The 12,585-nt window shown below is 37.0% G+C and overlaps 1 protein-coding gene across 3 annotated transcripts in view; it reads left to right on the top strand.

Moving 5' to 3' along the window:
• Positions 1-11,971, top strand: part of LOC140135769 (kelch-like protein 26) — a 49,286-nt gene extending 37,315 nt beyond the window's left edge. For all 3 annotated transcript variants that reach the window (XM_072157386.1, XM_072157388.1, XM_072157387.1), the window contains exons 5-7: positions 2,423-3,045; positions 4,484-4,750; positions 6,307-11,971. In XM_072157386.1, the coding sequence (XP_072013487.1) occupies positions 2,423-3,045; positions 4,484-4,750; positions 6,307-7,278 (1,862 nt within the window). In that variant the 3' untranslated portion in view covers positions 7,279-11,971. The remainder of the gene's footprint in view (positions 1-2,422; positions 3,046-4,483; positions 4,751-6,306) is intronic.
• Positions 11,972-12,585: the final 614 nt, after the last annotated feature.

Here is a 12,585-nt window from a genome sequence, read left to right as displayed (position 1 = left end):
CTGCATGTGGCTCACGGTTTGTTATGAACAACAGAAACCGGCTGTGAAGGAGGCTACATAGCGATGTTGTTGGAGTGACATTCAATTTCGGAAAAAACGACACTCGACCATGGAATTTAATTTTAAGTTTGTCAGTATATAAACGGTAAATCAAGTAAGTTTCTTCCACTATGAAGACTTAGAAACCGTTGTTTGATTCCACTGACTATTTGCGATCGAAATTTACATAACACCAATGACAGAAATCATCAACAAAAATCGAAACTGGGACTTGTTTTCACTCAACCGTGAGTCGCATCATCAACCGGAAGTGACGTGACACGGACCGACAGAATTGCCAATGAATGCTGAAGTCTTTCTGATAAATGATATCAAATAATTTAGATTCTTTGAAATTTGTGATAAAATACAAATTTTATGGCAAATTATAAAAAATTGACATTTTTTACATTTAACAGTCCTCAAAGTAAACTTCATGATGTGTACTTTTTTGCTTGATATTGCTACACGCATCATATCTGGAAATAACCCTCAACATACCATCTTAAGAGTATGCCACTTACATTTAATTACTAGGCATATCTGCAAAGTCTCGGGGTTGACATATAATTGATACGTATTGGTCTTATAGGTGCTGGAATTAAACATTGATTGCACAGCCGCTATCAGCGCTGTGCATTCTTTTTACCGCGTTCTTCTTCTTCTTCTTCTTTCTTCTTCTGTCAACATCATGTTAATCAGCCATCGTAGCCACATGCTTTCAGCCATGTTGATCAAAGTTGGTCACTAGGACCATTGAGTGGTGCCACAACTGTCACATGATCATTTCTGGTCAAAGGTTATTCACTTCCGGTCAGTGGCCAAAACGTGATTTTCACTAAAATGCTTCTTCTTCCACATTTTACATAGCACCGTGACGTCACTTGCACACATGCATCGCCTATTACCAGTGTCTAAAAGTCCTTCACAGAATTGGGATCAAAGGTCATTAAGGGGTCACTTCCGGTAAAAGTATGAAAAATTTGTAAAAAATATTCAAAAAATCACTGTCTTTACAAAATACATAGCAGAGATTCGCCATTAGCACATATGCATCGCTACTAGCCAGGGTCTTTAGGATGCCTACAGTTTTGGGGTCAAAGGTCATTAAGGGGTTACTTCCGGTCAAAAACCAAAATTATCAAAAATGTTTAAAAAAATTTTATTTCAAAATGTAAACAGACCAGAGTAATATAACCATCATACATGAATTAGTGTTACCTGATGTATGCATGGTATTTTTATTTTGGGGGTCAAAGGTCATTAAGGGGGCACTTCCTGTTTTTAGCTAAATAACTTCAAGAATTTTTATCTCAACAACTAAACATAGTAGAATTTTTTAATTAAAATTGGAACAATGCATTTTGTCGGTGTACATAAGTTTTTTTTTTTCATGGAGGTCAAAGGTTATTAAGGGGGTCAAAAGGTCAATCAAAAATTTAAAAAAAATCAAAATCCATGTATGTATAAGTTCCGATTAAGCTGAAATTCACCAGGAATATTCCTTATGACATCCTAAGCACTATGTAATATTTTTATGGGTCAAAGGTAATTAAGGGATCACTTCCGGTTCTCACAGATTCGGGTCATAACTCATTTGTCACTGCTGGCTGTGCATGCTCGCGGTCGCAGGCGAACGCAATCAGATCTCGTTTCCTTTTGTTTTTTATCATTTGCATCAATAAAAACTAACAGTAACATGTGTGAAAAATTAAAAATCTTATTTTGTGAAAATGTTACACCATTACATTCACTGTGATGCACAGATCACAGATAATACACAAATAATTATAGGGCTGTATTAAAAAAAATCCTTTGTCTCAAAGCTCTTCAGCTTCTGAAAACCTAATGCGGAATGCGATTTAAAAAAAAAAAATTAATATAGAATTTTGAAATACTTGTCAAGGTGACTGTTATGCAATTTTATACTGTGATATCCAAATATATGATGTGCTGTACAACTGTTTAAAGAAGTAAATCACAAATACAGCCTCTTTACTCTTTAATTGCTCAGTTTTATTTTGTGTAAAACTCGCAATGCTGAACATGTTGAAATAAAAAACAACAACTTTGAAAAACTTTTTAAAAAGCAAGAAAAAAAATTATGACTTTATATTAATACCTAATGCGCACGATTTTACTAACACGCGCGGGAGCTTTGAGACAAAGGATTTCTTTAATATAGCCTAGTCAAAATATATATAGTTGTGAGAAGTTTCTTAGATACAAAAGTTCCTATTTCAGCTGTCAATGAGCTCCTTATGTTTGCTGCAAATTTATATCTTTTGGACCACAATTAAAAATAAGTATGAGATAATTGAGACTACATTTGAGATGTGATAATAGAATGTGGCTATATCTACTATGTATACTACCACTTCAGGTTGTGACAACACAAAGCAGGTACCAGAATGGATTCCAGACCAGCTCATGGCAGACCCTGTATACAAGTCTCAGCTTACTCAGCTCTTCAGAGCCTTCAGTGGACTCCATACATTGCAGAAGGATAAGACACTGTGTGATGTTAACATAAAAGTCTGTGACATCACCTTCCAAGCACACAAGGTGGTTTTGGCTGCCTGCAGTGAGTTTTTCAATGCGATGTTTACGTCTGGTTTTCAAGAAAGTCATAAATCAGAAGTTGTAATCAGTGGCAACCCAGAAGCTTTTCAGGTCTTGCTAGACTTTGCTTATTCTGGCAAAGCAACCTTCTCCATGGAAACGGTTTTGGATGTCTTAGAAATGGCTCACTATCTGCAATTTGACATTGTAATGGAACTATGTGAATCCTTCTTAAAAGATCAGATAAGCAACCAAAGAGCAGATGTTGTAGGTGTAATCAAGGTACTCAGCGTGGCTGATAAGTATAGCCTGGATGAGCTGGCAGAAAGTTGCAAAGGAAATCTGGCAGCAAATTTCAAGTCTTCAGATGAATTCTTGGAACATATGACTGTTGAACTCATGGATGAGATATTGCAGCGGACGGATCTCAAGGATGAAAAAGAGGTAAGGAAGTTTTACTTGGTAGATGTTTTTCAACCATGTTTATGTGGTAAAAAACTTGCAATGTTTATTGAATCTTAATACTCAATCAATGTAGCCAGCCAATTAAATACAGAAATGTTCTGAGTGACTTCAAACATTTCAGTAAGTGTTGCAGTTGTTGAGTTAAGGTAGAACATTTGATAGCAGGAGAAAGAAAGGTATATTGTATATTTAGAGATTCAATCATGTTTCAACGTTGTTCATCACCGATTACAAACAATGCGTCCTGGTTTACTTCGCGAGGGCAGCTTTAGCTGCCCGAGAGAAGTAAACCATGCAGACGCGCTAGTTGTTAATCGGTGATGAACAACGGTGAAACATGATTGAATCCCTTTCAACAACGAAAAACAAGCTAAAGATCGTATAATTCACATGATTATTTCATGAGGAATGTCAGTTAATCATTGTGATTAAGTGATTTCTGTTGCTATCAGCAATAAAACCGAATAAAACGGCAATAATATCTTTATCTGATACTTCCAAAATACTGAATTCAACTTGTAAGCGTGATAAGCACACAGATTCCAGACATGACAAATTTTACGCGCTGATACTTTACATTGATCTTTGTACTAATTAAGTGAGTGACAAGCCTGGATTGATTTTGGGGTGAGCAACTTTGGACCTTTTTTTAATGAAAAATTTGCATGTGCAGATTTATTTGTAAGAAGTGGATCTAAAAACCCCCTAAAAATTGCTCTTTTTGGATTTTACGAATACCTCATCACCAACAAGTGAACCTTTTGTCAATCTTTCTCCCACTTTTGGAACTTTTTATTTGAAAATAATAGCAAAAAGTGGCCTTTTTTGTGGATCGAGCGACCATTAGATGCATACATGTACAAGAGATGCCTGCATGTGCCATTGTCCAGAAAATGCAAGCTTCACATCAACCTAAATTTAAAATATCAGACTCACATAACATAATTTATCAAAAGAAAGACTGCTGTTCTGACTTGTAAATCAAGAACTTCAGTGTCATCTGAAATAAAACTTTGAAATGAGCCCTACCAGTGCAAGTTGTACAGCATACATGTACTCTATTATTGTTTTTTTTGTGGCTTACAGAATATACAAAAATATTTGACAAAGGGGACCTTTGTTGGTATATTCACGAAAATGTTTTTATGTGGCAAAAGTTCATATTCGAGTGTTGGTTAAAATATAATCATGAAATGGGGAAAAATCAAATCCTCAAAGAAAATTTTCACTTATTCAGCATTTACTGTGGAATACAACTTACATGTACAAGGTGCGGTGCAAATTACCAGCTATTTTGTTGCACTTCCAATATTCCCTTTTTGTTTAACTACAGTGAAGTTTGAAATCTTATTATTTTGAGACCTTAAAGATTACTAAATACCTGTAATTAATTTGCCTCTTTCTCTTCATTTGGAAGGTGTTTGACACAACCATTGCATGGCTACAGCATGATTGGGAGATACGCAAACTCTTTGCACCTGCATTGTTCAAGAGAATCCACCTTGGAAACGTGCCAGTAGGCCATCTGTCAATGACAGTATTTGACTCGCCAGAAATCTATACCATTCCAGAGTGCAAGGAGATGATTCGGAGTGTGATGAAGTTATCTGATTCCCAGATGCCTGGTGACCCACCTCTGTATGCCAGCCATCCGAGTTTGTTTGCTACAAGGACAACATTCACTGTAAGTATACAGTAAAACACTATGTCGAGGGTTGAGAACCAGAAAGCCTTAACTCAAAAAATGCCATTTAGAAAGAAAAAACAAGTTTTAATATTTTCACGAACTAAACCTTTTTTACAACTAACAAGGTAAGTGTCTTCATTAACTCAAATTTGGTCCTATTCTGTCGGTCCATGCCACGTCACTTCCGGTTGATGATGCGACTCACGGTCGAGTGAAAACCAAGTCCCCGATTCGATTTTTGTTGATGATTTCCCTCATTGGTGTTATGTAAATTTCGATCGCAAATAGTCAGTGGAATCAAACAACCGTTTCTAAGTCTTCAGAGTGGAAGAAACTTACTTGATTTACCGTTTATATACTGACAAACTTAAAATTAAATTCCATGGTCGAGTGTCGTTTTTTCCAAAATTGAATGTCACTCCAACAACATCGCTATGTAGCCTCCTTCACAGCCGGTTTCTGTTGTTCATAACAAACCGTGAGCCACATGCAGTTTGGGCCCGAGACTAGAGATAGCCCGGATGTTGGACCGACAGAATAACCGGAAGTTGTATCCTATTCATTAGAACAAATGTCAATTATGTAAAGAATAGTGGAATTTAAGATATTCTTCAGTACTTACTCCTTTAAGTACTGAGTTATGTTTTTCTGGCGATAACTGAAATTTAGAATCTCTGAGTTACGGCTTCAAACTTTCAGTGCTGTCAATGGTGAATGGAATGTGTTATTATAATCTCTTTATATAATGACCAGTTAATTATCTGTTACAGTTTTGTAACTACACTCAAAATAAGTTCTTTTAGATGTATTAGACCCGGTCCATACGAGTGTTTTTTCCTGTCGATTACGACCATGTCGTAATTGTATTGTATTATAATATTAGTACCGTGTGCCCGCTCAATGTCGTCGGCATACTACAATTGTGTCATTATTCGCGAATGATGAAAATTTCCATCATTGGGCCGGTTTCTAGCATGATCGTGTCGTAATTAATGATGAAAATTACCTGTGTGTACGCATTTTGTCTTTGTATTTATGTTTACTCAATGGGCTTTGCAATTACCGTAGCGTGAATTTATTATGACATGATGACGAGTTGCTGACCGTGTGGACGCTCTCAACATTTATGTATCATAATCATGTCATAATCGGGTAATTACGACACAATGACAAAATATACTAGTGTGGACTGGGTCCCGGGGTACTCAAGTTTGGTTTTGGTTTAACACTACACATGCTAAATATAGCTCAGATTTTTAAGTGAAAACAATTTCACCTCTAATTCCCCTTTGGGGGCAAGGGTGTTAGGTTAGTTGGGCTTGGGTGTGTTTGCTTTGTTATAGTAAGGTTTGGAAGGTGGGTTAGAGTTTGTGTAAGGTCAGGGAAAACATTTTAAATATTAAAATACAAAATACATTTCATTTTGAAATTTGAAGAAAAAAAAGTGACTAATTTTTAGCTTTCTTGGGTCAGTCGGGAAAGGGCAAACAAACCTTTTTTTTTTGGCCTTACTAAGAAAATTATGATTTGAAAAATTTCTTCTTTCCCTCTAGGCACTTTTTTGGTTTGGAAATTATGGTGCAAAATACTATGATCCGAAGAAGAAAGGAGTATGGAGAGACTTACATAACTATCCCCCAATACCTGAAGAGGATTGTGACGAATGTAATGGCAGCTGTATATTCAGAGAGGGTAATCTCTATGTTGCAAGAGGTACAGCACTCTATCCACGAACACTGAGATGCCCACAGTTTCTCAAGTTGGATGTTGTTAACAAAAGGTGGCGCACTTTAGCACCTATGACATGGAGACGGTCCGACTTTGTTCTTGTCTATCTGAATGGCCGCATCTATGCCATTGGTGGCCAAATTGGGGATGATCCTTCAACAGCATGTGAGGTTTATGACACCAGTGACAATCACTGGCAGTCAATCAATTCAATGGGACTCTGGTGCAACTTGGATCCTATTTCTTGTGCTGCGTATGACGGCAAGATCCTTGTCTATTCGAATTCGTCCGATTTCGAATTATCGTTAGGTCAAATGATCCGGCACGTCCTGCAGATGTACGATCCTGCGTTGGATACTTGGTTTGAGCTGATGGCCAGTACACATACTATATCAACAAGCAGGAATTCATTTTATTCCGGGTTGGTGGTGCATGATGGGAAATGCTACCGCATCGTAGATGGCTGTGACAAGTGCACTTGTAAAGATGAAGGATGTGAGTGGCATGCTGGGATATGCATTCAGGAACTGCTAATTGACATTAGCAACCGGAGGGCACTGCTGGGTGCAAAGCAAGATCAAGCACCGATTCCTGCAGAATTCAAGAAGCTCGCCTTTCGCATCAATCAGGATGTGTTTGTGATCATCGGTAGAAGGTATCACAGGATTGAGCGCAAGATTAGGACCAATCAGATAGGCCGTGTCAATTTAGATGTGTGGCAGAATTTGGATGCTTATTACTGGCACAACAGCCCCAACATCACACAGTTTGTGTTCAACATGAAAGACTGGAAGTGAACAGTGTCCAAAGACATGTAAATTTTGGTATCGAAAGATGTAAACAAATCCACAGCACAGCAATCTTTGAACAGGTTCATTTGGATTGCAATATACCGTATTCATTCCAATAAGCGCCCAGGGTGCTTAACAAAGTGGGTGGGCGCTTATTTTTTTACCTGGTTTACCTAATTTTTTTGTAAGGGGCGTTTATTAGAGACAAATTTGCGTATGTTATAAAAGGGTCCTGACTCACTCGTGAGACATTCCAGTAGCTTTTCTGATGCAGAAAATGTATTGCAAGTTTACACAGGACTTGTGGTCCTCCAGCTATTTCACTGTATCAATGTCTATCTGTCACTTCAAAATTAAGTTCCCTTTAGCAAATTAAAAATACCCTGGGTGGGCGCTTATTGGGGCATGCATGGGCGCTTATTGGAACAAATACGGTAGTTTATTATTATTCATTTCAGCTCCAGAGACACCTCATTAATTTCCCTGGACTTTTTGATGTATTGTACTAGGTATCAGCATTTTACTTTGAAAAATCATTATAACAGGGTTGTAGTATTAGTTGCCAGGGGGGTATGCAAGTTTAATTTGGGTAGGGGTGTGCCGCTGAAAATTTGAAAGTGGACCCATCAATGTATCATTTTTTTTGCCAACAATGTACCAAAATTGAACATTTTCAGCCAAATGTAGCACAAATTGTCTTACTTTTTACAACATTTTCCCCAAAATTTTGGCCAGTAATAATAGGACAAAAATTGGGCTATATTTTCCTTTTTCAAATTTTTTTAGAAAATTCTGAAAAAGGACCCATCCATATATACATGTACCAAAATTGGCCTAGAAAAGGGGGTCATGGATATATACCAAAAGGTGGAAAATGCTACCCATATTTGTGGCATGTCTCTGCATGGTCATTTGTACTGAGTACCCCCTGGTGCTAGTTATCTTGCCCCTCCAGTGAACATATGCCTGAACCTACCCAGGGCGATATGCATGAGGTGTCACCAGAATTAGAGCAGATAATAGTAAAAGTAGTAAAATCCAAATTTACTATTTTTATAGTAGTAATGTTTCACATCCTTTCACAATGTATTCTCAAACTGAACTGGCAGCTGCATGGTCATGGTTTTGACTGGGTGATGTAATTTCCTGATAACGTCCACTATCGCAGAACATGCCGCATATCAATGAATTGGGAGGAATCAGACGTTCTTGACAAAGGCAATGAGAGAGGGATCAGATGGATTAGAGAATCTGTCTGGTTATGAATTAGGAAAGGAGGCAGAAACATCAAGCAGACTCTCATAAATGCAGATGAGGGGGCTTATCAACTCAGTCATCTTTACAATCTGCTGTTCCAGAATGAGAGAGCTACCAGTTCAGTTTGAGAAAACATTGTTATAGTGTGTAAAACATCACTACTATAAAAATAGTAAGTTTGTATTTTATACAATAACTCTGTATACTAATGATATCCAAAGCAGTATTTTAGCTAACCATCAGTCCAATGTCATTTTTGATTATCATAATGTATTTGACAGATGTTAAATAATTATAGTTGTTGAAAACATTCTGTGAACTGAAAAGTAGACTAGATCACATCAATAAAGTAAAGTCTAAAAAATAATAGAACTCAAGAAACCCCAACTGGGCTGCAGAATTCTGGCTGATGTGTTCAAGGTCAATTTGATCCCTGGAACAGGTAGTTGTGTGCAAAATATGTGTTAAAAAGGAAATGGGTTGGTTTTTTTCTCCCCATCCACACAACATCCACTAAAGTCAACACAATGCCCAAGAGTTGGCAATTCCAGTTATGAAATAAAAATCAAACAAATTGTCACTCAAATGCAAAATATAGTTGATGTAAAATCTTGACTAAATCATGTGAAAAACTGGTAAAAAACTTGCAAAGGGTTCTAAAAGTTATTCAAGATCACAAAGAACATAAAAAATAGGTTAATAATTCAGGTGATTATTTAACCAAAACAACATTGATTTGTTCATAATTAATCAAATAAAAAAATCTATAAGGGGTGCTATATATTCAACATATTCTGTGTGTTGGCTATTGAAGTGCCAAAATTGCTTATATGTGACACGATCAAGGGGAATGAGTCGGATGTCGCTAATATTGATTTTGAGATATTGGCAAAGAAAGTGTTAAAATTCTTTTGTTTTATATTGTTTTAAGCGATTGATAAATTGATGTAACTTCGCAAAGAAAAGTTCAACCAGGGCCGACATGTGACTCGTTGCACTTGATCATGTCACATATATGCTTGCTGTTTTTTATAAGATACAGTAGAGGTAGTAATGTTTTCAGAAGTTGAAAACAAAAAACAAAAACAAATTTGTTTTTGTTTATTATATAGCTTTAAGGTGCATTATTTTGTAAAATGTAGCAGAGATATTGTTTTAAAAAGTTGGCAAGTTTTGCTGTTTATTATATAGCTTTTAGCTTATAAAGTGTATTATGTTTTATATGGTGCAGCAGACAGTGTCCGAAATGGACAGTGTCCGAAAAAAAAGAAAAAATGGTGGTTGTCCTGAGGACAACTAAGCATAGATTCTGCTTGAAATCCACACTACCCCTGTGGAATATTTAGCTCAAATGTTCCACAGAGGGAGTATAAGTTTTAAATAGAATACACAATTGGGTAACTTCCACTTGAAATACTCACTCCATTTGTAGAAGATATAATACCGGGGGAGTATGGGTTTCAAAATAATTAACTCTGACCAATTACATTTGAAAAACATACTCCCCCTATGGAAGATATTTCCAAAATCTTCCACAGGGGTAGTGTGGATTTCAACTGGAATAGCCCAATGTTCGGGGGACCTCAAGTTTCATGGTGTACATCAGTTCTGCATGTTTAGCAAAAAAGTGTCTTTTCATTTCAGAGAATGAATTTATTTATAGTGATCTCGCTATTTCACCCCAGTGGGCCACTCAAGTTTCACAGTGTACACATTACATGCTTGACCAGAGATTTTCAAAACATACCCCCAAACAGGACTTGCTCTTTTTAGCAAAACACACCCCTAAACAGGAATTTAGTGCAGTTTCGCAATAGATTTTACCCCTAAATAGGATTGTACCTGAAAGATACCCGTAAGCAGGATTTTATCTGAAAGGTACCATCCTTAAGGTTTTTGATAAAATAAACCCTAGTACATGTTTTTGTTTATAATTTTCTAATATTTATGTTTGGGCAGTGCTGCTCCGACCCTTAGGCCAGGTAATGCGGTCGCCTAGGGCGGCAAACGCAGAGGGGCGCAAAAAAAGAAAAAATCGGGAATGGAGAAAGAAAAGGGAAGAAAATGAGGGCGGATAAAGAATGAAAACGGTTGTGGGCAGTATACAAATTGTCAAAACTGATGAGTTTTCAAGGTGGTACCCACCCCCTTAACACTTTTTTGGTATGCTTTGGTGGGGCGGCAGGGAGAGGCTTTGCCTAGGGTGGCAAAATCCCTACAAATGGCCCTGTGTTTGGGTGATCCGGATGCAAAACATGCCAGGGAAACACACTTTGTGAAATAGCGGGATCATTAAAATGACCCTTATAAACGCACTAGATAAAAGTTTAAATATAGCCCTTTTTCTTGAAAATGAGTTTTTTTGACGGGATTCGCATTCATTGTGTTTTTCTGGTCAACCAAGTGTACACTTTGAAAACTTTAGTGCCCCCTCCCCCCCCCCCCCGGGTATTTCACAAAGTGTGTTTTCTCGAACTCCTTTTTGCATCAGAACCATCACCCTAAAACATGTAATAAATCCTGTTTAGGGTACATTTCAGAAAAATTTCTGTTTAGGGGTAATATGTTGCAAAACCATACTAAATTCCTGTTTGAGAGTGTTTTGATCAAACAGGCAAATCCTGTTTAGGGTATGTTGAAAATCTGTGGTTGTGTATATGAAACTTTTTGCTTAATGTTCAGGCAACAGAACATGTGACATGCTGACTACTGAAGTTCCATGGCACTGGAAAACACTTTGGTCATATTATAACCTTTAAATTATTTAAATAGTGTAGATTAGATACAGTACTTATGATCTCCTACATGTATATGGCTCTGTATCAGGGACCGTGTTTGAAGAAACTGGAAACGACTTCCATTCATTGTATTATGCGAGTTGCTGGTTTACAATCTATCCTCAGTTAAGCAAGCAAGCATAATACATTGATTGAGAGACCCTGGTACGAATCCCAGCACAGTTATAAGATGGCGCGTGGGTTGTTCTAGCATTCTATATTTCCCTAAAATTATCACATTTTGTCTCCAAAATCTATTGTAGTGATTTTACACAATTTGACATAAATTAAGAAAATATTGGAATATCTTGATGATTTTTTGGCATTTTGAAGGGCAACATGAGCAAATATTAAGAAATCAAACATCACGCCCGAGGGCAACTCGCATGTAAATGAAGGTCGTAAAAGATAATCCGATAACAAAACTCATCAAAAATTCATTTCCAGTCTCTTCATATACATGATCCCTGGTTGTATGTATAAGCTTTAATATCATAAATATGTATCATGTTCACATGTTCAAGTTTTGATGTGTCAAACTGGCTCATACAAGTAGTTAAATTCGAGTTGTTTACCACTTTAGGTAAGTTTGTCAAAGAAACATAATAATGTAAATAAACAAATATGTTATCAAACAGCATAAATAATAAATTGGTTGGTTATATTTTCCAGTTCTGTGACTTTGTTACATGTCTTATAAACTTTTTTAAACTGCTTCCAAACATACTGTATTCCAAAGAGCATTAGCGTAGCCAGTAGGGTGCAGGGGAGAAGAGTGCTCCTCTGACAAAATATTAGATTATAAAGTGCCCCCTGACAAGTAAAATGAAAGAGAAACTTGTGAAGGTAAAGGAAAAGAACATAAGCACAGAGCCTGTTTTCTACCAACAGTCACCCCGATCATGGGCCAAAATAGTGTAAAATACCAATGCCTTTTTGGAAGCTCAAATACTTTACATGCACAGTCTCTCTAAAAAAACTGTATATACCCCACCAATAATAGGGTCAAAATGATGTAACATGGAATTCTTTTTTTTGTCTTGTCCCCCCCCCGCTCCATCATGGCCGTCAGTGCATGTAAGGCCGTCGGTAGACGGAAGGCGTTGGTGAAAAAAATTGGGTTAACAATAGACTATTTTTTACTCAGGGTGACAGAAAAAAGGGGAGAATTGTGAAAAAAATGATGAAAATCACAACTTCCGTCGGCAAAAAATATTTCCGTCGGTACATTTACAAGTTGTTCCCCCTCGGTCCCAAAATCCTGGCTATGCCACGTTCC

This window comes from Amphiura filiformis, chromosome 16 (genome assembly GCF_039555335.1).
Source record: "Amphiura filiformis chromosome 16, Afil_fr2py, whole genome shotgun sequence".
Lineage (NCBI taxonomy): Eukaryota > Metazoa > Echinodermata > Ophiuroidea > Amphilepidida > Amphiuridae > Amphiura > Amphiura filiformis.
This window is presented reverse-complemented; position numbering and strand designations above follow the sequence as displayed.